The sequence below is a fragment of the Geotrypetes seraphini genome, chromosome 10 (assembly GCF_902459505.1).
Source record: "Geotrypetes seraphini chromosome 10, aGeoSer1.1, whole genome shotgun sequence".
NCBI lineage: Eukaryota > Metazoa > Chordata > Amphibia > Gymnophiona > Dermophiidae > Geotrypetes > Geotrypetes seraphini.
In genome coordinates, this window is record NC_047093.1 from 119,522,270 (window position 1) to 119,550,064 (window position 27,795).

Genomic DNA, 27,795 nt, shown 5'->3' on the forward strand with positions numbered 1-27,795 from the left:
TTGATAGGCAGTACATAGATACCTTTATTTTTATTATTCTTTTTTTTTTTAAAAAAAAAAATTAACCTTGGGGTAGATAATCTTTATTTGTATAAATAAATTCCCAATGATAATACATATAAATTCACTTCAAAGTTCACATAAAAAAAATCCAAATGTATGAAAGTCCTGGTATAGAATGATGTGACCCGACACGGTCCGTGTTTTGGCCTCCAAATGGAAGCCTGACTCAGGGGTGTAGTATATGAAGGTTGATGACTCTCATGATAAATGAGGGTCCATCTCTTATCACACATTAATAATTTCCCTTCTTTGTATCAGTTACAGTCTCTAGAATGTCAGATGTATTCAAGGCTGAATGAACAGAATAACTATGCTCTGTGAATGGTCAATCTCATCTGTTTCTGATATCAGCTATCCTGCATTACTGTATAATTACTGTTATTACATAGTGTCATGGACAAGCATTTCTACCAAATTAATATACAGTATGTTACAGAAGACACAATCCATAATATTATATTTAAAAGAAATAACTATATTTCATGATAATTGTAGAAGTCAGGAGCTGATATCCCTTAAGGCTGAACCCCTGAGCAATGGGGCACAACAGAAGCCACATGGGATCTTCACAGGTACTGGAGCTCAACTAGAAATAGTCTGTTCACCTCAGCAAAAGCTTTATAATTTTATTCTCTTCCCTCATTCTTCTTGTGTATAAAGACACAGGTCTGCTTAATATTTTCTACCTCTCATTTAAATATTATGTTTGATATCAAGAACTGTGCATCACCCCCCAAATACCCAGTATAACAACTGAAGTGGACAGAGGGAGCAGTATCACAGGAGAAGCTGTTTCCCAGTGGTAAAGATGGAAGGTCGTCCGGCTCTGATTTTATTAACTTTCTGTGCCATCCTGTGGAAGACGGCTGAATGTCAGTGTACACTTAGAAACTACTTTTCAATACATCTGCAACCAGGATATCATAAGGATGGGGACATCATGATTGGGGGACTTGTATCTTTGGAAAACATTTATCCACTTGACTATCCATCCTTCACAACTGTTCCCTCGTTTGAAGGACAAGCGATGTAAGTAACATGAAGATTTAGCTCCCATCTGAGACATACTTATGGTTTTATTTTGATTGTCTCTGCATGAACTGTAGATAAAACCTGTGAACTTTTTATTAATTTTCTCATATAAAGTGTGTTTTCCTTTTGAAAGTTTGTATGGGGAAAATTGCCTGCTATGACTTCCATCTTGATGTGTTATTTTCTTTCTCATGCCCTCCTACCTTTCTGGCTATTAAAAAAATACACTTTTCTCGTAGTGCACCTTTTCCAGTGTAGCGAGTGAAAAGTTTTCAGACAGCCTTAGACCTTGGGTGAACAGATTGTGAAAAGTGATCTCCCCACATCTGTCCAAAGCATTTTTGAATTCTCATATTCTTTTGTATTGAAATACTTTAGCTCTTCACTCTTTATGACTTAAAAAGATTCATATCTTGTATTTGAGGTTTTCTCTTTCTAATTACTTTTACAACCTGTTAACACTGAGGTTTTCATTCATTTGAGAATATATGTATTGGAAATCTTGCACTATATCTTCCTTCTTTTGTAGATTACATCATTAGCTCCTTCAACCCTTCTGTGTGTTACCTATTCTGGAGATTATGCTGTATTTTAGTCACTTTTCATTTGAATTACCTCTACTCTGTCAATGTCCATTTGTGCATTTGGTCTCCGATACACAAGGGATTATCTTATCAGAGACGTATACACACTGTCTTTCATTGAACCCTCACAAAAGTCATTCTCCATTTCCAAATTCTGCTTATCACTGAATTTCTCGTATGTTACATTTTGCTTCATTTTGTCATCGATCGTTTCTCTTCCTCTCTTCTCTAACCCCCTATGATAAGATGATAAGGAAACTCTTTATCACAGAGCTACTTCTGAGCAGCATAATTTCCTAAAATTTTAATCAATGAGTTTTTGCTGATTGCAAACATCTGTCTTTTGAATGGTCAAAATATGTCCCAGGAGGCAATCAAATTTATCTGTGCTGGCTCTAATTATTAGATCAATCAAAATGTAAACCCCAGAGGAAGAATACCTCAAAATCAAATTCTATAATACAGGAAACCCCCTCGAATTCACGGTTCACGAATTGTGGACTCAGTAATTCGTGGTATTTTCTGACCGCCACTTCCTTCTAAAGTCATGGTCACAGCAATCAGGAGCTGCTTTGACAAGCCATCTGGCGTGTCAAAGCAGCTCCTGATTGGTGTAGGCTGACTTTAGTAACAGGAAGAGGCGGTCGGAGCATACCGATTTTCTGCCCCCGCCAGCACCCTAGCCGCCTTCTCCTGCCTCACCTGCCTTTTGACAGTAGAAAAAATGTATTTGCGTTTTTTCCAAAATTCACGGGGGTTCCTGGAACGGGAGTACTGTCATTCTTCAAGTGAGCACTGAGGGACAAGCAGAAACCACTCACACAATTGTATCACTATAAATAATAATTTACCCTCTCCTATACTAACGCGTAGCGTGGGTTTTAGCACCGGCAGTGGCAGTAACTGTTCCAGCGCTCATAGGAATTCTATGAGCAATTATCGCTTCTTCCGGTGCTGAAACCCATGCTACGCGTTAGTAAAGGAGGAGATTAGTGATTTGGAAGTCCTCAGTGTGAGTTGCATAAGTCAGAAAAACACAAAGCGTTCAATACTTATCTCATGCACGAGCAGAAGGCTCAATGCAGCATACTCTCACAGGATACTCTCACAGGATGTAGAGCAGTGGTCTCAAACTCTAACCCTTTGCAGGGCCACATTTTGGATTTGTCGGTACTTGGAGGGCCTCAGAAAAAATAGTTAATGTTTTATTAAAGAAATGAGATAAAACTCTTTATAGTTTATAAATCTTTACTTTTGGCTGTCTTAAAAATAATATTGTCATTTAGAGCTAAAGAGACATATGATGAAGAAACTGTTTTATTTTACTTTTGTGATTATGATAAACATACCGAGGGCCTTAAAATAGTACCTGGCAGACCGTATGTTGTCCCCCGGGCCGCAAGTTTGAGACTACAGAGTAAAGGGGAAGGGTTGGAGGGCAGAGGGGAGAACAGGACAATCAAGCCATTGTGACATCACTGATGAGACTGGCTCTTATTGGTGGAATGAGGCATTATAACATCACAAGCTCGGCTCTGCTTTCCAAAGACAAACAGGATGTCATGGTTACAGTTAAATCAAAAAAATAACCAACAAATATTCAGAATAAAGCTGCTAATAGTGGAAGGAAACAGGCTGAAAGGCAAGTAACTAACATGGAGAAAAAGACCTCAGTGTTTCAAGGAAACAACCAAGAAACTATATGTTTAGTTATAAACTGCCATATAAAACACATCCCAGGTCAAAAAACTCCATGAAAAAGATTCATAAAGATACAGTTTAAAATACACAAGTTAAACTGCAAAAAAAACAGCAAAAAACTGTAAAAACTTGCACTTATCTTCCATTCATCTCCCACAAGCAGTGGAAATAAATATCCGTTGCTCCAATACGGAACCAGACACACTTTTCAAAGAATGAACTCAGTATTCCCGACAGGCCCTGTTTCGCCAAGTGGCTGCGTCAGGGGAATATCTTTGCCCGTGGAAGATTTTTTGAAGCAATTGCTCTCTTTCTAAAGATATTCCCCTGACGCAGCCACTTGGCAAAACAGGGCCTGTCGGGAATACTGAGTTCATTCTTTGAAAAGTGTGTCTGGTTCCGTATTGGAGCAACGGATATTTATTTCCACTGCTTGTGGGAGATGAATGGAAGATAAGTGCAATTTTTTACAGTTTTTTGCTGGTTTTTTTGCAGTTTAACTTGTGTATTTTAAACTGTATCTTTATGAATCTTTTCCATGGAGTTTTTTGACCTGGGATGTGTTTTGTATGGCAGTTTATAACTGAACATATAGTTTCTTGGTTGTTTCCTTGAAACACTGAGGTCTTTTTCTCCATGTTAGTTACTTGCCTTTCAGCCTGTTTCCTTCCACTATTAGCAGCTTTATTCTGAATATTTGTTGGTTATTTTTTTGATTTTTTTTTTGGATATTCAGCTTGTATACTTTTTGATAAATGGTTACAGTTAAGCCAGTGGTTTCCAACTCAAACCCTTTGCAGGTTTTGGATTTGTCAGTACTTGGAGGGCCTCAGAAAAATATAGTTAATGTCTTATTAAAGAAATGACAATTTATAGTTTATAAATGTATAGTTATCAATTTATAGTTTATAAATTGTTCCTTTTGGCTAAGTCTTAATAATAATATTGTCATTTATAGCTAAAGAGACATATGATCAAGAAGCTGTTTTATTTTACTTTTGTATTCTTAAAAAGACAGTAAGCTTTAAGAATTAACATTTTCTGATCAGTAAAAGATAAGCCCGCAGTAAAAGATATTAATGCCCGCATTAGAAGACTCCGGAAACCTTATAAGATCTAAACTGTCCATGAAATTCAAATTATGATAGACTCCATCTTGATTAGCATCTTGTTCAACAAATTTTTCATCTGTTGTCACTGTAAATTTACTATAGGATGCTAAAGGATCTTGAAGATTTTTATCCATTTTAAATATTGTCTCATGAATATCTTTAATTTAAACATCTTGTATAGATGCAGCCATAGTATCACAAAATAAATTATGAGTAAAAGTAACTGAAGTCAATACTTTAACTATAGTCAAAACCAATACTTCTTTATTAACCTCATCAGTTGAAAAAGCACTTTCCCTCCTCCTTTTTGCTTCCCCCATCTGAGCGGAAAATAATCCCATGCTCCACACTCTTCAATCGCTCTGAAGGGGTGGGACCTGCCCTTTTGATCATGCCCCTTTGCCCACAACCACATACAGTGGTGAAGGTACTCCTTAAGTAGATGAAAATGGCCTCCTCCAATAATACTAGGGCCCCAAGCGCCCACTTCAGTGCCTGCATGAGTTACTCTCAGTTTCTCCTCCACTAACACTTCCAAGAGTTCTATCACAATCTATTGGTGGGGGGCAGGGAACATCCACCACTATTTCCTGACATGCTATTTCCCCTGATAGAATATCTTCAATCAGTCTGCTCTGTCCCCAGCATAATCTTGAGTGTGAGTTTGAGTTAGATGTCTATGAAGAGGCACAGAAACAGAATTGCCAGTTTCTAGTAATTAAGGCTGTGTGCATGTGGGAAGGATTTGCATTTACCTGCTGTGGGCCTACAGCCTGGCAGGTACCTGCTGAAGAATAGAAAATCTGTGAAGATGGAGAAAGAAGAAAGAAATGAGCATACTTTGTGCTAAGACTGGTGTGTGAACTTTTCCATATTGTTAGCAGACAAGTAGGAAACAACCCTAATCAGTACGCCATGTAACAATCCTAATCATCACCCTATTTCACTGTCTACTACTCTCAGTTTCTCTATTTTTATTTGATACTAATTCATATTATCTGACATTTATTTTCCTTAAAGTCCTATAGCATTGCAGCATTACAACTTCCTGGCTTTTGTATCTGCGGTGGAGGAGATTAACAACAGCTCAGAGCTCTTACCAAACCTCACACTGGGATTCCACATTTATAACCCAAACAATAACTTATTCTTAACATATGCAGCTGCCATGAATATATTTTCAGGAATGGACACTGGGATCCCAAACTACATCAGCAAAACATCTGGACCCCTGGCTGCTGTTATTGAAGGTCTTTCTGCTGAGCAATCAAATGAGTTTTCCAGCCTATCCAGGATATACCACTACCCACAGGTCAGTGGACCCTTTCATTTTATTTCATACCCTCACCATCCAGCATTACCTCTCTTTGTCTCTGAAGGACTTGCAACCATCTAACAGTATTCTGAGGTAGCCCAGTGAGAACAGATTTACCATAATCAAATTGATTCATAAGAAAAGCATGTATTAAAGTTTTGAGCCGAAATGGTCAGGGGGGGCCTGATGAAGGAGGGCATCAACATTGTTTTTTTCCAAACGGCGATGAGCCCCTCCTGCATCGATCGGCAACACAGCCCCCCCCATCGACGGAAAGTAAGACAAGCAAGCAACGCGGGTAAGAAAGGCAACGGGAACTAATTTTGCAAGCGGTGCTGTTTGCCCAAAGCTTCCCTCTGACGCAGCTTCCTGTTCCCTTTTGGGTGCATGGTGGGATGGGGCGGGGCAGGGAGCCCAGTGTACTTGTGTGCCTAGGGGCCCTCGACGAATTAATCCTGCTCTGGTTTTGAGAGTGTCTTTTCTTTGCCCTAATAATAAATCACACCATATGGTGATCACTGGATGCCAGATGATTACCCACTATAATAGCAGAAATACTTTCCCCATTTGTTAAAAGAAAATCCTAAACCTTGCATTCAAGGAAAATGTGTAAGCAAGGAAAACTTTGAAAAGAACCTGCCCAAGAACTGAGCCTTAGGGTACCCCTGCTAACAACAAGCAAGATGAAGAAAAAGATCAGAGTCATCCTGAGAAAAAATTGCTAGTGAAGTAAGATTTAAACCAGTTCACATGAGCATAACCTGTTTCCGTCACCTCAGAATTGGATTAAAGTATGTAACTACACATTCACAATGGTAATTCCATGTAAATGACACTAGAATGAGGGGGATAGTGATATACGGAGAGCAAAAGGGGCAGGGTGATATAATTCTAGAATAGGGCCAAAAATATGTTTAGTGTAAATTTTTAGCCTTTATAATGTATGGGTTGTACATCGGCCTCAGCTAGGTGGCTCTTTATAGACTTACCACCAATGTGTGCAAATGTATTTAGTCAAATCTGTGTGCCTAAATTTCTACAGATGTATCTTTTGCCTAATCAGGCTTACATTTCAGGATGGATAGAGATGGATGTGTTTGATAAAATATAACTCCTGCCAAAGCATTTATAAAATAGAGATGGACATCTCAGCTGTCCATTTCCTGGATCACAGCAGGTGTTAGCCAACCTATTGTATGTAAAACTGTCATCCATCTTTCATCAGCAATTTTGAGATACAAAAGCTGCAGGACAGGAAAGATGGTGAATTGTTCCAGCCTTAAGAAGAAGTGAATTAATGGTCTGTGGGGTTTGAGGGGCTTTGGGATGGTCAAAATTACAAAGACTAGGAGGAAACTCGATGAAATTGCAGTAAAATACAGTAAAACCGTGGTTTGCGAGCATAATTCGTTCTAGAAGCATGCTCATAATCCAAAGCACTTGTATATCAAAGCGAATTTCCCCATAAAAAATAATGGAAACTCAGACAATTTGTTCCATAACTCAAAAACTTTAATACAAAATACTGTATGTACTCATATTGCAAGACCTCACTCGTTTAGATCAGTCACTACACTCCCGATGCGTCAGAGAGAGAAGAACCATCGGCTCAGTTGTGATGATGTGACGCGTGTATACTGTATGTACCTGTATTGCAAGACCTTGCTTGTATATCAAGTTAAAATTTAATCACATGTTTTGCTTGTCTTGAAAAACACTTGCAAACTAAGTTACTTGCAATCCAAGGTTTTACTGTACTTTTAAAATCAATTGGAAGAAATATTTTTTCACTCAGAGAATAGTTAAGCTCTGGAATGCATTGCCAGAGGTTGTGGTTAAAGCGGCTAGCATAGCTGGTTTTAAGAAGGGTTTCCAGGGGTGTCCAACTTTTTGGCTTCCCTGGGCCGTACTGGCCGAAAAAAATGTTTCTGGGGCCGCACAAACGTGCAAACGCTGCAGCAAGACAGAGGAAGGAGCCGGCAAGACAGTAAACACTGCATCACCCTCGACCGGGGCTGCACAAAATACTTCACGGGGCCAAAGGTTGGACACCCCTGGTTTCCTGGAGGAAAAGTCCTTAGCCTGTTATTGAGAAAGACATGAGGGAAGGCACTGCTTGCCCTGGATAGGTAGTCTAATCTAATTTAATCTAATCTTCCATTTGTGAGTCGCACAAACCTATACAAGTTCTAGGTGACTGAAGAGTAAACAGGGAGGGAAGGGTAAGAAGAAGGGGGAAGGGGACATATAGGAAGAAAGGAGAAAAGGCAGATATTAATTAATTGTCAAAGAGGTAAGTTTTCAGTTTTTTTCGGAAGAAGAATTAGTTGGCCTCCTTTCTGATAGTTTCTTGCAGATCGTTCCAGGTTTTTACTCCTAGATAGGTTAGCATGGAGTTGAAAATTTGCTTGTTTTGAAGGTTCCTTATGGGCGGTAGGTTCATCTGAATTCTGTCAAGGATTCTTCTGGATGTGGACCAGGTTGCTGAGAATATCTGTATAAGGGGAGCAGCCAAGTTTCCATGCAATATGTTGTGTAAGATACATGATATTTTGAAGTTTATCCGGGATGATATTGGAAGCCAGTGTAGTTTTTTGAGGAAGGTCGAGATCGAATCATATTTCTTTAGGCTGAAAATCAGTCTTACTGCTGTGTTCTGGATGAGTTGAAGTTTGTGGATTAGTGTGGTGTTGATGCCCAAGTAGACGGAATCGCAATAGTCCAGTTGAAGCAGGACCATCAACTGGACAATCAGTGCAAAGTAGTTTTGGTGAAAGTATGGCCTAGTGAGTCGTAGTTGTCTCATTGTGTAGATGGTCTTTTTTCAAACATTTGAGATTTATGGTTCCATCGTAAGGGTATCATGGAATGTTGCTTCCTATACAATAATTCAAACTATACTGCCTACTATATAAAGCAGTAAATGGAACTGCATCCACCCACCTAAATAACCAGCTAAATCGGAACCTCTCATCCAGGCAAAGGAGAACCCAGTCCCCATTCTCCTACCCCCCTTTCAAGGGAACTCAGCGCAAAAAGATGTACGACCACCTACTAGCAACACAGGCAGCAAAATTGGACCCCTACATCTCCAACCTGCTCACAGCAACAACTGACTTCAAAACGTTCCGAAAAGAAATCAAAACCCTGCTATTCAAAAAATTTATCCAGATAGCTTAACCCCTTCTCCTCTCCTCTTGCAATCTCCCCCCTCTCACCCTCTCTACCTGTATTATCCCCCTAAGACTCAACAATGTAACAGTTTCTACTCTTTAACATCCTCGTAATCTTCCAGCTTCATCTGACGCTTTTCTATTCTATCTACCTATCTGGTACCCTCTTCTCAAAACTTTATTATGAACCAGCTCCTTAATTGTATAATGTAACCAGCTCCTTAACTGTAACTTTTTCCTGGAAATGTCCAGTTCTCTTAATTGTAACTTTTGTTCCTGGAAATGTCCAGTTATCTTCTGATGTAATCCGCTTAGAACTGCAAGGTACAGGCGGAATAGAAGTCAGTAATGTAATGTATAATGCTAGTCTTTGGGATTCTGGAATCTTGCTATTGTTTGAGATTCTGTCTGGAATCTTGATACTCTTTGGGGTTCTAGAAACTTTTTGGTACTCTGGGATTCTGGAATGTTTGGGTTTTGGCCAGGTACCAGTGACCTGGATTGGCTACTGTAAGAATGAGCTTCTGGATTTGATGGACCTTTGGTCTGACCCAGTAAGGCATGTTCTCATGTCTCAGAGTATTTTAGAATTTTAGCAGCAGCAGCGGTGACAGAGTTCATTTGGGAAAGATGGGGTAGATATCATCCTTCTTTTTCATTATTCGTTTTCCTTAGATGACTTTAAGAAAAGAAGTGACTGGAATATAACATGAAAATGAATGAAAAAGAAATATAAATAAAGCTGTGCTCAACCCCTTTTTACTCTGCCATCTCTCCCCGAATGCTCAATCCAGCTCTTCTGCTACTGGTCATCCAATCCTTTTTTTCCTCCACTTCATAAAGTATAATTACATTTTAGATATGTGATCTTATGTTAAAGTGATGAAGTCAATCTTTTTATTTTCAACAGATCTGTTACATCTCAAGGAATCTTGTCATGAGCGACACTATTAAGTTTCCTTATTTCTACCGGATGGTCCCGAGTGATTTGCACCTGTGTGCTGGGATAGTTAGGTTACTGAAGCATTTTGGCTGGACCTGGGTCGGTATCCTTACATCTGATGATGAAAACAGTATGAGGGCTGTGCAGATCCTGAGAGAAGGGATTGAGCAGGATAGAGGTCGCATCGAATTCACAGAAATCATCCATCAGTCCAGTTCACCCATGCTTCAAAATATGAGCAGTGTTTACGAAAACATCATTACATCTTCAACTAAAGTGATTATTTTATACTGTAACAAACAGTACACAGAGTTTATAATGTTGTCAAATATTATTGAAGCACCCGGTAAGATCTGGATCATCACAACTGAATCGATATTTTTCTTATCCTCAGACTATTTTGATAGGAAAAACACCTTGGCTTTCACTGTGGCAAAGAAGAATATTCCAACTTTCCACAGATTTGTCCGTGAGGTGAATCCTGCTGTGTTTCCAAGTGATTCTTTCATAGAGATGTGGTGGAACAACCTGTGTAATGACCAGTGCCCCAAGAGCATCCAAAAATCCTGCAGAAATAATGAAACATCTGACTACATCTTACATTGTGACATCATAAACTATGGGGACAGTTATAATGTATACAACGCTGTATACGCCCTGGCACACGCACTACATGATATGATGACTTCTAGTTCTGGAAATACCACCCTGTGGAGAGCAGAAAGTAAGACCAATTTGAACTTTTTACCATGGAAGGTAATATTCTTGGATGGAGGAATGTTACTTTCATAAAGAAGTGGTGGCTTGTGATTGCACCATTACAAAAGGGAAGCAGGTATTTCCTGTCCACCGTCAGAGCATTTTGCCCTTTTATTAGCTCCTTATCAACTTGCAACATAACATAGCATCATACTTCTTAAACACGTAAGCATGAGTTCTACGCGGTTTACAAAAGATTATAAACTAAACAATTTAAGAATGACAAAAGGAAATTATTTGACCAAGTATTTTGAAAAGAGATAAGTTTTCAGTTGAGTTCTGAAGCATTTATAAGAGCAAGCTCTAAGCAATAACAATCGAAATTCCCTGTCGTGTGAAGCTGCTTGGAATGCTAACGCATGGTCCAGAAATTTCTTACTTTTACAGCCCTGTACTGACGGGAAGGTGAATAGGGCATGAGACTTTCTACTATTTTTATACGATGCTAGAGAGAATCTATTAACCATATAAGACGGAGCGGTACATATATAACCTATAGCAAAAGCAACCCAACTTAAACAAAACACGAACCTCCATTGGCAGCCAATGCAATTCACAATAAAACGGAGTCACATGATCATATTTTTTAAGACCGTAGATCATTCTAACCGCTGTATTCTGAATCAGTATGAGTCGAACCATGTCTTTCTTGGGAATTGTTAAATACACAATATTACAATAATCCAAAAGACTCAATAATAAAGATTGTACCAGAAGTTTAAAAGCAGAAAACTCAAAAAAAGGTTTGATTGTACGCAGTTTCCATAGCGTGTAATAACCCTTATATACCACACCATCTATTTGTTTTTTTCATAGTCCAAAATAACTCAGCATTGTTCCATTAGAGTAAGCAGGCAGAGGACACAAACATTTTCCAACTTTTAACAACTCAAGCAAAAAAAAAAATTAATAATAATAACTTGGTTCCGTATTCGTACAATAAACTCCTAATGCAATAAAAAAGAGTAAGTAGCAATGACCTTAATTTCAATAAAAGTTGTTAGTTTAAAGAAAACACATCCAAAACAAATTATAAAGCCTTTACTATTTGACCTCTTAAATAATTTTGCAAATCAAACCAATCTTCTTCTCATTTTTCTGACCTTATAAGCTTATAAAAAAATCTTCTAAGGTTTTTTGTTGTTTTTTATTAAATAGAACTTTTTTTTTATTTTAAAAAGTATTACCTGCCTTACACCTATGCAGGTCACAATTATACATACACAAAAACAACATTTACAACTATATGCATCAACAGATAAAATGTATCTTCTGTATCATAAATTCATCAATAAAACATCTTTCTGAAATTAAAAAGTGTAAAACAATCATCTAAAACACATCAAGGTCTTTACCTGGATATAAACATCCTAACTTAGGGGTCCATTTACGAAGGTGCCCTAGCTGTATTCTATGGGCGCTTTAACACTTAGCCTTTGCTAAAACGGCTAGCGTGCTTTAGTGAAAGAGGCTAGAAAGTTATTCCGTAATTATTTCTTTATATTACTGTTAAAAGTGGACTAACATATCTACCACACCCTTAACAGAGCAATAGGTTCATATAAATGGAAAAGGTAACAAAGTGACAGAATTCATCACCATTCCTGGCCCCATGGATAACCTCAGGAATCCATCCCCATGTCATTCTTTAAGCAGAGAGGGATGAATTAAGAGTATGAATGGGCACAACTGACCCTCAAGACTTGCATTGAAGAATGCAGTTGTAGAAGGACTGAAGTTGAGATAGTCACTAAATAATGACATAGGATTATTTCCTGTGATTATCCATGGGGACAGGTGATGAATTCAGTCACCGTGTTAAGAGGTCCAAGATCCTAGTCTTTCAGACAAATGTAGCATTAAACTATCTATATGAGTATGATAGATCTCCAACTATTTAGACAACTCATTTCAAAGAAAACCAGCCCTTTTCAAATTCTGCCTCTCTACTGGATATTATCCTCTTTCCTCCTGCTTCAGGTCAACCTCTGCTACCCCTACCTTTCTCTGCCTGTAACTCTATCCCATGCTGCCTCTGAATTGGTGCCTTCTCGCTGGCTGTAATTCCACCCACTAACTGCCAATCAAACACTCATGAGTTGGGCTTCTCTCACCTTCTTGCAGATTTCAACCTCTTCTCCCAACCCAATTACACCCCTTTTCTTCATTTGAAGTTCACTCCTCACCCCCGATAGCGGTAATTTAACATCTCTTGACAAGACCCCTTCTGCCTTTCTCACTGAGTTTGATTCCTAGCTTTCCATTTCTTTGATTCATCTTCTCCTTCCCTCCTTCTTAGGGATTTTAACATTCACGCTGATGATACCTCTGACAATTATGTCTCTAAATTTCTTGCTTTAACCTCCTTATTTGACCTCCAGTTGTGCTCTATAACCCCTGCTCACTGGTATGGCCACTGCCTTGATCTTGTCTTCTTCTCTAAATGCGCCCCATCTCTGACCATCACCTGATAAACTTCACACTTACTCACTGCGTAAACATTATTACTACACCCAGTTAACTAACTCTATTCCTTCCAACCACCGCTGTCTTTTTGCCATGCTAAACTCCCTCATCAAAGTGTCCCCTTCTCTGAACACTCATTCCTTCTTTCCACAGACAACATCTGAATACTTCCATGACAAGGTTCACAATATCACCCTTAAATTTGCTGCAAAGTCACATCTTTCTCCCCTTTCTCCCATCCACTCTCCTGCCTTTCCAGCTCCCACCACCCATTCTTCCTTCAGCCAAACAACTCAGGAGGAACCCACCTATCCTTCCCCTCCAATCCCATCTCCACTCACTCAGTCCCACCCTTTCAACCCTTCTTTAACTCCTACCAGCTTTTCTTCCTTCTCTAAAATCACTGAAGAAACTGAATCATTTATGTCCTTAGCCAAGCCCACTACATACCCCTTTGACCCCATTCCCACCCTCTTATTTAACCCCATTTCACATACAATTGTTCCTGCTATTTGTCATATCCTCAGTCTATCTATTTAGACTACAACTGTTTTGGAGGCCTTCAAACATTCAGTGGTTAAGCAGCTTCTCTTAAAACCCTCACTGAACCCCACCTGTTCCTTCTTCCATTCCTATCCAAGCTACTCATGCCTGCTGTCTTCCATTACTGCCCTGACTTTCTTTCATCTCAACCGATTATTGATCCTTTACAATCTGGCTTTTGCCTCCTACACTCCACAGAGACTATCCTTACCAAAGTCTGCAGTGACCTGCTCCTGGCCAGATACAAGGGCCTTAACTCAATCCTCATCCTGTCTTCTGATTTTGATAATGTTAATCACTGCCTAATCCTTGATACACTGTCCTTGCTAAGATTTCACAAATCTGTCCTTTTCAGGGTTGCCTCCTAACTCTCCCAATCGCACCTTTAATGTATGCACTGGTAGATCCTCCACAGTTGCTACCCTGGCTAGCAGTTTTTATACTCCTGTCTTGTCTCTCCTTATACACCTCATATAAATTACATTTATCTGAACCCTTCTTCTCCACTGCCAATTCCAGAGTTTGTTCCTTTCACCTCGCTGCCTCATATTCCTGGAATAGATTACCTGAGTCCATCCCTAGTTAAAAAATTGGCTTAAAGTTTACCTTTTTGGGATTGCTTTCATCACATAAGCCTCTCCCTCTGCTCATCACCCTAGCCAGCAGTTTAACCATGTCCTGCTAACTGCATACCCTACCCTGGCATCCTGTTTGTCTGTCTCCTTCATGACTATGTACAGCACTGTGTACATCTGGTAGAACTCTAGAAATAAATAACAGTAGTAGTAGTATGATAAATTTCTCGAACCCCTCCCCTCCAATTAACCAAACCCTTCCACCTCTCCTTCCCCCGATCTCTCCTTTCCTCCCCCTCAATCCAACTCTTCCTTCCTTCCTACTTACCCCTCCCCCCGGCACCCTCCCGTAACTGATACTGGTTGCACTCTCTGGCCATTCACCACTCTGTATCCTCGCTATATATGTAACTATCTTTGCATAGTAATCCACTTAACCGCATTATATAATCTCTTGCATCGTATCCTGCTCTACAAGTCTCTCGCACTGTATTTTCACTGTATAAATATCTCCGCTGTATATGTACAGTCTCTTGCATTGTAAATCTGCATTGTATCTTCGCTGTATAAACACCTAAGCTGAATATGTACAGTCCCCTGCATTGTAAACTGCTCTCAACTGCATAATACATTCCTTGGCATTGTATCTTCGCTGTGTATGTACAGTCTCTTGCATTGTAAACCGCTCTGAACTGTTTGTAGTATTGCAGTATACAAAAATAAAGTTATTAGTAGTAGTAGTAGTAGTAGATTGAACCTTAAGCATGCCACCTGTCCAAAAGGCTCAACATCTTTCAAAACCAATGGAAAATATTGCATCAGCCTCCTCAATGCCAATAATATATCATCAGCAAATGACACAACTATAACCATTTCTGCCTCCATAATTACTCACAACATAAGAACATAAGAATAATCTTAACTGGGTCAGACCAATGGTCCATCAAGCCCAGTAACCCGTTCTCATGGTGGCCAATCCAGGTCACTTGTACCTGGCCAAAACCCAAGAACAGGCTACTGGGCTTGTTTTGCCGTTGAACTCACTACAAATGTATCATCTTGAAATAGATATTCTGAAATTTCCATGTAACTCATCCATCTGATTTTGTCATCCCTCCTAGCTCTAACTATGTTGGGGTATGGTCAGATAGGCCCAAGGTTGCTGTACTCATCATTGATATTTTGGGGAACTACATTGCCACTATAAAAACATAATCTATATGGGACATGATCTAGCAGAAGAATCTTCAATACATCAGACTCAATGACTAGAAATATTGGATAGTGCGGAGCAGAAATGTAGAATATAAAAACAATTAAATTAAACGTGTTTCTCATATTTTCAAGGGCCATAGGCATGAGGTACTTTAAACATTTTTCTCTATGACAGTAGTTTTAGCAATAGATATCAGTACATAAAAGCTAAACGTGATTCTAAAAAGTATGTCTAACTTTTATAGAAACGCACTTAGCACTGCATGTCAATCAAAGTTATGTATCATTTAAAGAATTGCACCAAGTGGCTTCTAACTTGACTTAGGCATCGGTAGGCTTCCTAATATTAGATGCAATATTACTGATCAGAAAACAAATAAAAACTATACTCTTCGAGAAATTCCTGAAACAGTCTTAACATCACATATACCATCCTTCCTCCCTCCCTCTTCCCGCCACATTGAAACTACCGGACATCTTTTTACTTCTCTAGAAAGGACAAATGATCTTCCATTGTAACCCATCATTTATAATTCTTTTGTAATCCGCCTTGAACCGCAAGGTTATGGCGGAATAGAAATCTCTAATGTAATGTAATGTAATGCTGGTATATTAGGCAAGGGATTTCCTGGCCTAATTTACAATTGTTTAACACAGACAAACTCCACCCTAGCTATACCCAGTTTTCAGGTTGGTGCGGGTAGGTACCTCTGACTAAGCACTGGCCGTTACCATGCTGATTTCTGTGAGGAATGTAATTCTTTTAACTTGGCTTTTAAGGGTGTTTTCAATTATCACGCCATTTAAGCCAATTACAAAATTTTCAGTTTCACACAAAAATCAGCTAGGCCCCACTAAGGGCTACTGATGTAGACACCATTTTTAGAATCAGGTCTTAGGCCTGGATTCTCAATAGGGTGCTGATATCGGCGGCTGCCTAAAAAGTTGCACCAATTATGTGTCAGTCACACTATAGAGAATCCGTGAAAGATGGGCGCTGGAAGCGTAGGCCAGGGTTTCCCAAGCCTACATTTCCAGAACCTATCTTTGTCATGAATCATGCCTACATAGGTGATTTAGGCTGCTGAATTGCACGTCCAGTGTTGGCCATGCGCATATGTAGGCATGTATTATTTAGGAGCTAATAGGCATATTAATGGTGCTATTTTTGACATTTTAAAAGATATTTGTTAATTACCTTAAGTGCCACTTAGTGCCCAGACGTAGCCCAACTACTTTAGATAGATTCTGAATCCACCAGGGAAAATACTCGAGTACCTGATTGTAAAGGACTTAGATAACCTTGCTAGGCAGTACATAAATACCTTTTTTTTAAAAAAATAAAATTGTTTTGCTTTCCTATTAGCTTCATCAGTATCTGAAGAACCTTCACTCTAAGAATGTTCTGGATGAGGAAATCTTTTTTAATGAGAATGGTGATCTCGCCATTGGATATGATATTATAACTATGATCAAACTGCCCGATGGAACAAGGAGTAAAGAAATTGTTGGAAGTTATAACCCTTATGCTCCGCCAGGGAAGGACTTTACCATCAATAAGAAAGCAAATGTATGGAATGACTTGTTTAACCAGGTCAGGTAAGATAGAAACCAAAGAACTATGTAAGAATGCCAAGATGATCCCTCTGTTCTTCTAAGCTGAGAAGGAGTCCACCAACTTCACTATTCCCTGTAAGAGAGGTGGTGCTTTAAGACCATTTGGCAGACATGTTAGTCCACATGCATTGATGATGTGTTCACTGTTTGGTAAATGACACAGGGGCAGTGAGGATCACCTAAGAAGCCCCAGTGTCATTCTGAGCTCACAAACAATGAGTGGTGCAATATTACTGATCATAGGTTGGAAATGTGTATAATTGAGTCACAGTGTGACACTAATGATCTGTATAGCAGAATTTAGCAGTGTGTTTTCAAAATGTATAGATTGGACTCAGTACTCCAGTAGAGAAACCTAGAGTTCCAAATTCTCAAGGTCTTACTAAATCACCCCAGTTTATTGCTACCAATGTTGAGACCAGGAAAAGAAGGCCACTTTGGTTCTTAAATGTAGCAGCTGAAAAGGTAAGTTAAGAAAGGTTGGCCTTAGACATCACTGAAAGAGGAAAAAATACGTGGAAAAGCTACAAGGAGCTAGAAAAGCTGTCAGAAAAGTAAGATGAAAATGGAAGAAAGGAAAGCCAAACTGGGGGGAGAACAATTTTTAGATATGTAAGTGATAGACGGAAGTGTCAAAATGGCAGAGTGAGATTCAAGGGTGAAAAGGATACATATGTAGAAGCAGATAAGGACAAAATGATTAACAATTATTTCTGCTCTGTGTTCATGGATGAAAGACCAGGATAGAACCACTGAAAACAAACTCAAATGGGACTGAATGTATGGCAGACCAGGATAAATTCTCAGAAGACTGTAGGCATATTAGTGATCCATAAATATGTAATGTAATGAAATGCTTGTGAGGAGCTAGCTAAATTAAAATAGACAAAGTGATGGGGCCTGATAGAAACATAGAAAATGATGACAGATAAAGGCCAAATGGCCCAAACCAGCTGCCCATCCACAGCATCCACTATCTCCTCTTCCTACGAGATTCATGTGCCTTCCTCATGCTTTCTTGAAATCAGGCACAGTCTTTGTCTCCACCACCTCTACCAGGAGCCTATTCCACGCATCTACCACCCTTTCTGTAAAAAAGTATTTAATTATATTACTTCTGAGTCTATCACTTCTTAACTTCATCCTATGACCTCTCATTCTAGAATTTTCCTTCATTTGATAGAGGCTCACCTTATTGTACATTAATGCCTTTGAGGTATTTAAATGTCTCTATCATATCCCCTTTCTCCTGCCTCTCTTCCAGAGTATATATATTGAGATTTATAAGTCTGATTTCATATGCTTTATGACAAAGTCCAAGAACCAGTTTTGTAGCAGCCCTCTGGACCAACATCCACCAAGCCCAGTAGCCCATTCTCACGGTGGCCAGTCCAGGTCCCTAGTACCTGAACAGTCTCCAGAATTGCATACAGTATTCCAATGGGACCTCACCAGACACTTACTAGTTATTCCTCTTCCTATGCACCCGAGCATCCTTCGGGCTTTGACTGTCACTTTTTCTACCTGTTTTGCCATCATCAGACATGATCACCCCCAAGTCCCACTCTTTTTTATACACTAAAGTACTTTGACCCCTATGTTATATTTAAATCATGTTTATTGAGCAAGTAAAAACAGTTTATTGAACAGAAAAAAACAGTGATCTCTTAAGAACAGACATAAGAGAAAACAGTCAGCAACTCAGACATAAACATGCTCAAATAATTTAACAACTTCCTTACCTCTCTAGGTTTCCCCTCACCTACCTCTTCTCCAACCCACGATAAAGGACATACATTAGACTTCACCACTTTCCTCGGTCTTACTGCCTTCAAAACTTCAATTGATGACACCCATTGGGAACAAGTCCCTTGGTCTGACCACTTCCTAGGGTCTACTTGTCACACCTTGAATCCCCATCCCATTCCTCCCATTCAATAACCTTCCGCAAGAAAATTTGTTAATAATGAAAAAATCACAACCTCTTTTTCATTATTACAAAAGAAGGAGGTAAAACTGAACCTTCTAAACATTTCTCAATATATGGTTTTATCAGTTTAACAGTGGTGAGACCTCAGATATTCTTGACCCGACTCATTATAGAGCAGCAAAAGCTGGTCTACTCACTGGTTGATCACCACCTCCAACCCAACGTAAGCCTTTTGTCATATTAAAATAATAAATATCATAAATATGTTATAGATATTGTGAATATGAAACTTAGCTTCAAATAACGAGGCTTCAACTCAATCATAATCTCAAGGGGGCCCATTTCACCCTTGGCTTCCTCAGGAGATCATGAGAAACAATTGTATGTAACCATGTTCCAACCACATTTAGCATCCAATCACCTGAAAAACAAGAAGGTAATCAGCCAATCACCTTCATACCTATCCAAACCTCCTACCCACATACAGTATATCTGGACTTAAACACAAAAAAATACATTTAAGTATTTGGTTTAAACCTGTTACCTCTCCAACCCACAAATTCTTTAAAAAGTACTAACAGTTGTTTGCTCAAAAAAGAAATAGGCAGGTCTCGGGCAGATCAGGGATATTTCTTTATGTTACATGAGTTGTTATAGAATGATGGCATCCATACCTAAATTTGCCCATGGGGCTTTATACCAAGTTTTAGTTTGTAAAAAAGGCTTCTTTTCCAGGGGCAGGCCTAAAATTCTATAGAGAGCTGCGCTTTTAAGCTACTATCCATATAACTTAGTCCTAGATCACAAACTATACCCAGAGAGAGCAGGTTTAACTTTATATGGCTAACTTATCTACAATATTATATTACATTACATTATATTAGAGATTTCTATTCCGCCATTACCTCAAAGGATTACAAAAGAGTTATAGAAGGTGAGTTACAAAAGAAGATCTCTGGTCATTTCCAGAGCGAGTAATGAGTAGATCAGGTTGATTCAGGGGTTCAGGAAGAAGAGAGGAAGGAAAGTACTTTTAGTGTTAAGATTTTTTCAGGGATTTCTTGAAGAGTATGGTCTTTATTTCTTTCCTGAACGTCTTGTAGTCTGTGGTTGTTATCAGTAGATTGGAGATTTGATTGTCTAGTTTTGCTGCTTGAGTGGCTAAGCGGCCGTCATATAGTTTTTTCCGTTTAACTTCTTTGATTGGAGGGTGTGTGAATGGGGTGTGAGTTTTTCTATGCCTGGTTGAGGTAGTTTGGATGAGGTGGTTGTTCAGGTAGGTTGGGCTGTCTCCATTTATAGTTTTGAATAGTTTTGAAAGTTTCCATGGCGTTTTGGCGCAATAATCCTAAAGAGGACAACGCTGTAGAGCACTGTAACGATACGAGCAGAGCAAAACATCCCGTTGAACAGTGAGTCGATTGTGTATCAATTTTTATTTGTTGGCATCGATGCCCTGTGACATGCTTGTTAGACTGGATGATTGGAATGGTGGATAGCAAATGTTTTTTCTGTGGGAGTATTGTTAGAACTTATGATAAGTTTACATCCGGCCCTCCAGTGTTGCTGGCTTTGTAATAAATGATAAGTTAGTGAAATTTCAAGGTCAAACTATTTAAAGGGTGACCAAGTTTCAAGTTTATTCAAAAATTTTATAAACTGCCCAATCGGCCTTCTAGGCAGTGAACATTATATTAAAAACATATATGGGGTAACTATACATCCTTTAAAACAATAATCATAATTCAAAACATTTAAAAACAATACCAAAACAAACAGGAAAAAAAAGGGAAGAAGGATAGAACTACAATTTATCAAGTAAGAAAGAGAACATATAGGGAAAGGACAAAAGGGAGGGTATCTAAAAGTAGATTAAAACGTAACCCTAAAAAGGTCATTTAGGTCTCTAAAGCATCAAGAGAAAGAAATGTTTTTAATTTCATTTTAAAATGGTGAAGATTTGATTCTTCCCGTAAGTGGAACGGAGTATTATTCCAAAGAGATGGAGCGCTGACAGAAAAAATGGTAGACCTAATTGTGTTGATAAACTTCAGAGATGGAACAGATAGCAAATTATTAGAAGAAGATCTTAACGTCTTAGAAGAACTATAGGGAATAAGAAGGTTATTGATAAATTCTGGTTGACTATTTTGTCTAGTTTTAAAGGTCAGTAAAATAATTTTGTATGTGATTCTATGTTCTACCGGCAACCAGTGAGCTTTATAAAGGAGGGGAGTAACATAGTCTAACTTCTTTGTGTTAAATATAATCTTCACTGCAGTGTTCTGTATAATTTGGAATCTTCTTATTTTTTTTTAGTTATGCCTTTATAGAGCGCATTACAGTAATCAATAATAATAATAACAATTTATATAACGCAGGACCGTGAAGTTCTATGCAGTTTACAATGATTAGAAATGTTACAGATTGAATGGAATAAACAAAATACAGACTTAGTGATTGATAGATCTAGGGATCGTTTGTTGAGGACTAAGATTGTATAGGTTGGTTTCCCAAGTATTTCAGGAACAGATGTGTTTTTAGGCATTTTCTGAATTCCCTATAAGTAGTAGGCATGAGTAATTGTTCTAGATCTTTACCCCATAGTGCCGCTTGATGTGAGCAAAGATATTGGTGATGACTTTTAAATTTACAACCTCTAACCGTTGGAGAAACAAAGTTCGGGTGTGAGCTTCACTTGTGTCTGTTGGTTGTGAAAGAGAAAAGGTCTGTTATATATTTAGGGGCTAAGCCATAAAGTGCCTTGAAGCAAAAGCAACCAAACTTGAATTTCACACGTGCCTCCATCGGCAGCCAGTGTAGAAATCGATAGGAAGGTGTTACGTGATCAAACTTCTTCAGTCTACAAATTAGTCTAACCACTGCATTTTGTACTAGTTGCAATCGCCGCATATTCTTCTGGGGGAGTGCCAAGTAGGCGATGTTACAATAATCGAGTTGACTCAGTATAAGGGATTGTACCAGAATTCAAAATGATGAGGCATCGAAGTAAGCTCTGATGGACCGAAGCTTCCAGAGGGTGAGAAAGATTTTTCTAATCAAGGAGTCTACCTCGTCTTTCATGGTCAGGCTCTGGTCCAGTGTTACTCCCAATATCTTCATAGTGGGTTGAATGGGATAACTAAGGTTATTGATGCACATTGATGTTTTAGTGTCAAGTGGGTGTGGCGATGCTATGAAAAATTTTGTTTTTAATGAATTTAGTTTTAGTCTAAATTCAGTCATCCATTGCTCCATCCGATTTAGTACTTCTGTTGCTTTGGGAGTGACTTCTGAGACAGAGTTGGTGAATGGGATGATTATCGTGAAGTCGTCAGAGTAGCTAAATAGTTTTATCCCCAGCTGGGACAGTTGTGCACCCAATGAAGACATGTAAACATTGAAGAGCAAAAGGGATAGTGGTGATCCCTATGGCATAACAGATGGATTGCTCCATGTGTCAGAGAGATCGTGATTAAAACGGCATGGCATCCTTGGTAGGTGCGTGATATAAGGAAACCTCGAAACCAGTTCAGTACCTCTCCTCTGATTCCAATTCTGTCTAGGCATTGTAATAATTTTCCATGGTCCACCAAGTCAAAGGCAGAGCTCATGTAAAATTGCATGATTAGGGCATTGAGGAAATCACAAGGGAGTGGATCAAGGGAATCACAAGGGAGTGGATCAAGATATTCAGAGAAGTAGGCTCTAACACTTTGGATATGGATCTAATCATTCGTAGCCGGTGAAAACAACGCTGAACAACTGTGCTGATATGGAGATGATAAATGAGTTTACTGTCGAAAGTGATTCCTAGTAATTTTAAGGAAGACACAACTTTAAGAGATTGAGTTTTAAATGTAATGGGAAAAATCATTAATTTAGACTTTTTGATGTTCAAAAAGTCTAACCAAGAGTTGATTTTTTCCAATTTTTTGTTTATAAGATTTATTTCAGTTAAGTCACTTAAATCTATTGGATTAATTACTTGCACATCTGCATAGGCAAACATTGTAAAGCCAATGGATTGTCCCAACGTTAAAAGGGGTGCAAGGAAAATATTAAAAAGTAAGGGAGATAAAATCAAACCCTGTGGGATACCATAATCTGTTGTAAACACTACTTTAGAGGAACGATCTATAAAGAAAGATAAGAACCAATCCAAGACCTGGTCTGTGATTCCAATGTCGTTCAGATGGACCAGTAGGAGCTTATGATCAATTGTATCAAATGCAGATGATAAATCTAAGGAAATGAGTAAAACAGACTGATGGTGATCAAGATGATAAAGAATTTTTGTAGTCAACCCAATAAGTGAAAGTTCTGTGGAATGATATTGACGGAACCCTGTTTGATGTGGATGTAGTATATTTGTTTGCTCAACGAAATCTGAGATTTGACGGAAAACTATTTTTTTTGTAAGCTTACCCAAAAAAGGGGTATTTGAAATGGGTCGGTAATTTGAAACTTCATATGCACTATTTTTGTAGTCTTTAATTATTGGGTAAATGCTTGCTTCTTTCCACACTTTTGGAAATGTTCCTGTAGTTAAGCTAGAGCATATCAGATTTAAAATATCTGAACCAAAGAATGAAAAAAATCATTTCAGAAAGAGTGGAGGAATAATCTCAAGACATTCTCTAATTTGGGGCATGGTAATATATTTAAGTTAATATGGGGCCCATTGGCATCTTATATTACCTCATTATAATTGTTTGTTTGTAAGTCAGTTTGTTCTTTACTTTGGTACATATCCAGGGCAGGGTGGGAGGGGATTCTTTATGTTATAAATTGATTTTTGAATATTCATAATTGGGATAGGTGGGAAGATATCATTATTCAGAATAAGATAAGATATTTATGGTAATTTATGTTTTTGTGATATATTGAATGATTATTGGTTGGGGGGTGGGTGGATGGGTGGGTGGGGGAAAATGGTTGATTTTGAACATGTGAAAGATGAATGTGCTTTTATTGTATTATTATATGTTGCATTTGTTGTATTGCACTGTTGTAGTTTTGAAAATTAATAAAGAATTAAAAAAAGACATTCCCTAATCAACCCAAATGACTGATTCCAGGTCAATCATATTTTATCTAGCTCATATTTACAAAAGTCATCACCTAGTGTTATCTCAACTTTCTTAGATTATTTTTTCCTCAATCTTCAGGCACCTCTGCAGTCTGGTTGCAACCCAAAATGCCCCCCTGGGTTCAGGAAATTAACCAAGGAAAGAAAGCCCATCTGCTGTTATGACTGTATACCCTGTTCAGAAGGAGAGATCTCCAACCAAACTGGTAAGTGATAACATTATAAAGATTGATGTGTTGGTTATTCATTATTGGGCCCATGTCCAGCCTTTGCAGTCAGTGTTGCAAATACCAGCTACAAAGTATTGTTCATCAATACCTAGATAAATGAAGGTAATATATAGAAATAAAACAGGGACTGGAGCAAGCAAGTTGAGGGCACCCTGCTGATATCATCTCTGGGTCCTTTTACTCTGAACCCTGACCATGGGTGAGTGCACAGACTAGTGATTTCTATGTTGCTGCTTCAGGCAAGTTACAGGCACCATGCTGACATCATCTCTGGATATTTGGGGTCTTTTTCTTTGAGCCACAGTCACATGCCAATGGCCACATGTCCAAAAGGGCGTAACCAAATGGGAATACCCCTTTTGTGCCCCTTCAGAGAAGCAGGAAGCAGTGATTATTGAATTTTACAATGGGAAGAAAAAGAAAGAGTAAATTGGTCCATTCCTAACTATAATCCAGCTACTTTTGCGATCTGCACTTAATGAAAAATATATTTTTTCCCACTTATTTAAAGGTACTACTTGCTAATTTTTTCTCATGTTCCCTAGTCTTTACACTTTTTGAAGAGTAAACAACCACTTTATGATTACCTGTTTCTCTCCACTCATGATTTTACACACCTCTATCAAATGTCCCATCTCTAGTTACTTCTCCAAGCTGAAGAACCGTATCCGCATTAGCCTTTCCTTATATGAGATTTAATCTATCCTTGTAATCATTTAGTCACCTTTCTCTGCTCCTTTTCTAATAATTCTATCTTATTTTGAGATTAATCCACAGTACCTGAGGTAGAGTTGGAAGGTTTTGGCCCATAGAGGGTAATTTTAGAAAATGCCACACAAAGGTACCTAGAAGATACCTGGTAGGAGCTTATTAATTTAAAAAAAAACATAAAACCCATAGACACATATATTTCCTCAGCAGATTTTATTTGAAGATACTAAAATAATATGTTTCATTCTCAGATATGGATACCTGTATAAGATGCCCAGAGGACCAATGGCCCAATCAGAAGAGAGACTCCTGCATCCCAAAAGAAATAATCTTCCTGTCCTATGAAGAGCCTTTGGGGATAGCTTTGACTTTCATAATCATTTTCTTCTTTCTCATCACTGCTCTCATTCTGGGAATCTTTATTAACTACCAAGGCACTCCTATAGTGAAAGCTAACAACCGACACCTCAGTTACCTTCTCCTCATTTCCCTCATGCTCTCCTTCCTCTGTTCTTTGTTATTCATTGGCCGTCCTGAAAAGGTGACTTGCATTCTCCGACAGATTGTCTTTGGGATCACTTTTTCTATTTCACTCTCCTCTGTATTGGCAAAAACCATTACTGTGGTCATAATATTCCAAGCCACCAAACCAGGAAGCAAGCTCCAGAAATGGATGGGTTCCAAGGTCTCAAACTCTATAATTCTTTTCTGTTCTCTTCTTCAGACTCTTTTCTGTCTCATCTGGTTGTTAATTGCTCCCCCATTCCCATATCTTAATATGAGATCAGAAACTGGAACCATGCTAATTGAATGTAATGAAGGGTCGTTAGTTGCATTTTATTGTGTTCTGGGTTACCTGGGATTTCTGGCCGGTATCAGCTTCATCGTAGCTTTCATAGCAAGAAACCTACCTGACAGTTTCAATGAGGCCAAGTACATCACTTTCAGCATGTTGGTCTTCTGCAGCGTCTGGATCTCCTTCATCCCATCATACCTGAGTACTCGAGGCAAGTACATGGTGGCAGTGGAGATATTTGCTATTCTGGCCTCCAGTGCTGGACTTCTGGGTTGTATCTTCTTCCCTAAATGTTACATTATTCTGCTGAGACCTGAAAAGAACAGCAGAAAATACCTAAATAAAAATAGATGAATAAATTTATACAGATAATGGATTAATTTGCTGTTGTTATCATTTGTTTTGCTTAAGCAATATGAATGATCTGTACATTGTTCAAGGCTAGGCAAAATTTCACATGTATTTTTATTATAGCCAAAATAAGATTTTATGTAAAATTTGAATTTAAAATTTAAGTAAATCTCGTGGTCAGTAACAAAGTTATATTTGATGTCTTTCAAGGTCTTCCTCCATTTATCAAATCAATAGAAAAACAATAGCAACTCTTGGTGGCTACTTATAAAGCTGTGTTAGCTGTTAACATAAAAATTATCATGTGTCAACAGTTAATGTGGTACCTTAGCAACAACAATTTTGACAATGACCACATAGTAAGGATTAGGATTATGTGTACAAGAAGGCAATGAGACAGTCAGATGGCAATTTTCAAATGGAAGGAGTGGAGAAGTCATCAAGTGGCTTCTCCTTGTGATTTTGGACAAGGAACAGTTACAAACTTAGGGACAATTCAATAAATCAGGGCTTCATGATAGGGGCCCAAAAGCAATGCACCTTGCACCAAATCTATCTGCAGCTGTCATAGAAACAGATATGTATTGTTTCATTTAGATCTTTGGGGAGTGAAAGGGGTTATTGACCACTGAGGGAGTGTGGGGGGGCTATGCCTTCACCACTCCAGTTACCATCTGGTCAGTTTGGGCACCTTTTTGGCCCATATTCATTTTTAAAATAGGTCTAGCATCAAACACAATCCTCCACCTCCAACACTGTCCATCTGCTGCTGCCCCGATGAGTGGTACATCATTCGTCTGACATCTCCACTGAAACATTTCCACCTTGGGAAGCCCTGATGGTAATGAAACTACTGATGGCATAGCTCTCAGCTTCTCAGATGCACAAAAGCTCCAGTGACACAACATGAGTCTTTTCCAGTTTCACAATTTTTACATGCAACTATCCAGGCTTTTATATCCTGGGCTATACCATTCCAAAAATATGATCTTACATTCTTTAATATGCCTTCCAATCCAAAATTACCTTCATAATCATGTTTAGCTTCTAAATTTGGTCTGTATTGAATGCTCTATTTATGTGATAGAACTGCCAGCCGTTGAGACTCTTAACAAGGGCATTGATGCCAAAACACTGTCAATGTCAAGTCTTCGAGTCCTCACAGTGCTATTATCAATAAAGTGAACTTTACACCCATGGCTGAATAATTGAGAACTCATCCTCATGACTCCTTTGTTGTGCCTTGATTGTCTTGTTGTTGGGCTCTCTTTTCGGTGGCATTAATTTTAGCCATTATATGATGAGGTTTCTCTTTCTCTTGCATCCAAAGATGCTCTTTAACTTAAGTTAGCTTCAAAGTACAAATCTCTGATTTTCCATTTTCAGACTCAAGTTCGTCTTCAGGGACAGTAGGGATTCTGGACAAAGCATCTGCATTTACATTAGTATAGCCAATATCAGTGTCTGAAACAGAAAATACTGACAGATATTTCTTCAGTAATCCTTCTAGATATTTTTTCTGCCCTTTGGTTAAACCATCCCACTCAACTGGAAGCGTGATTAATGTTTTCAGGATTCTTATAGAAT

At 38.6% G+C, this 27,795-nt stretch overlaps 1 protein-coding gene across 1 annotated transcript; it reads left to right on the forward strand.

Annotated features, from left to right (window-relative positions):
- Nucleotides 1–871: 871 nt before the first annotated feature.
- Nucleotides 872–26,211, forward strand: LOC117368557 (vomeronasal type-2 receptor 26-like). Its single transcript, XM_033962289.1, has 5 exons — nt 872–1,092; nt 5,513–5,804; nt 16,848–17,075; nt 24,200–24,326; nt 25,313–26,211. The coding sequence occupies exons 1-5, from the start codon at nt 872–874 to the stop codon at nt 26,209–26,211; spliced, it is 1,767 nt and encodes a 588-aa protein (XP_033818180.1).
- The last annotated feature ends 1,584 nt before the right edge of the window (nt 26,212–27,795 follow it).

Bases quoted from the DNA above. Each gene is read 5' to 3' on its own strand.
- LOC117368557 (XM_033962289.1), top strand. From the start codon at position 872: ATGGAAGGTCGTCCGGCTCTGATTTTATTAACTTTCTGTGCCATCCTG. The intron at 1,093-5,512 runs GTAAGTAACATG...TTTTCCTTAAAG, and splicing joins TCGTTTGAAGGACAAGCGAT to TCCTATAGCATTGCAGCATT. The intron at 17,076-24,199 runs GTCAGGTAAGAT...CTCAATCTTCAG, and splicing joins GGAATGACTTGTTTAACCAG to GCACCTCTGCAGTCTGGTTG.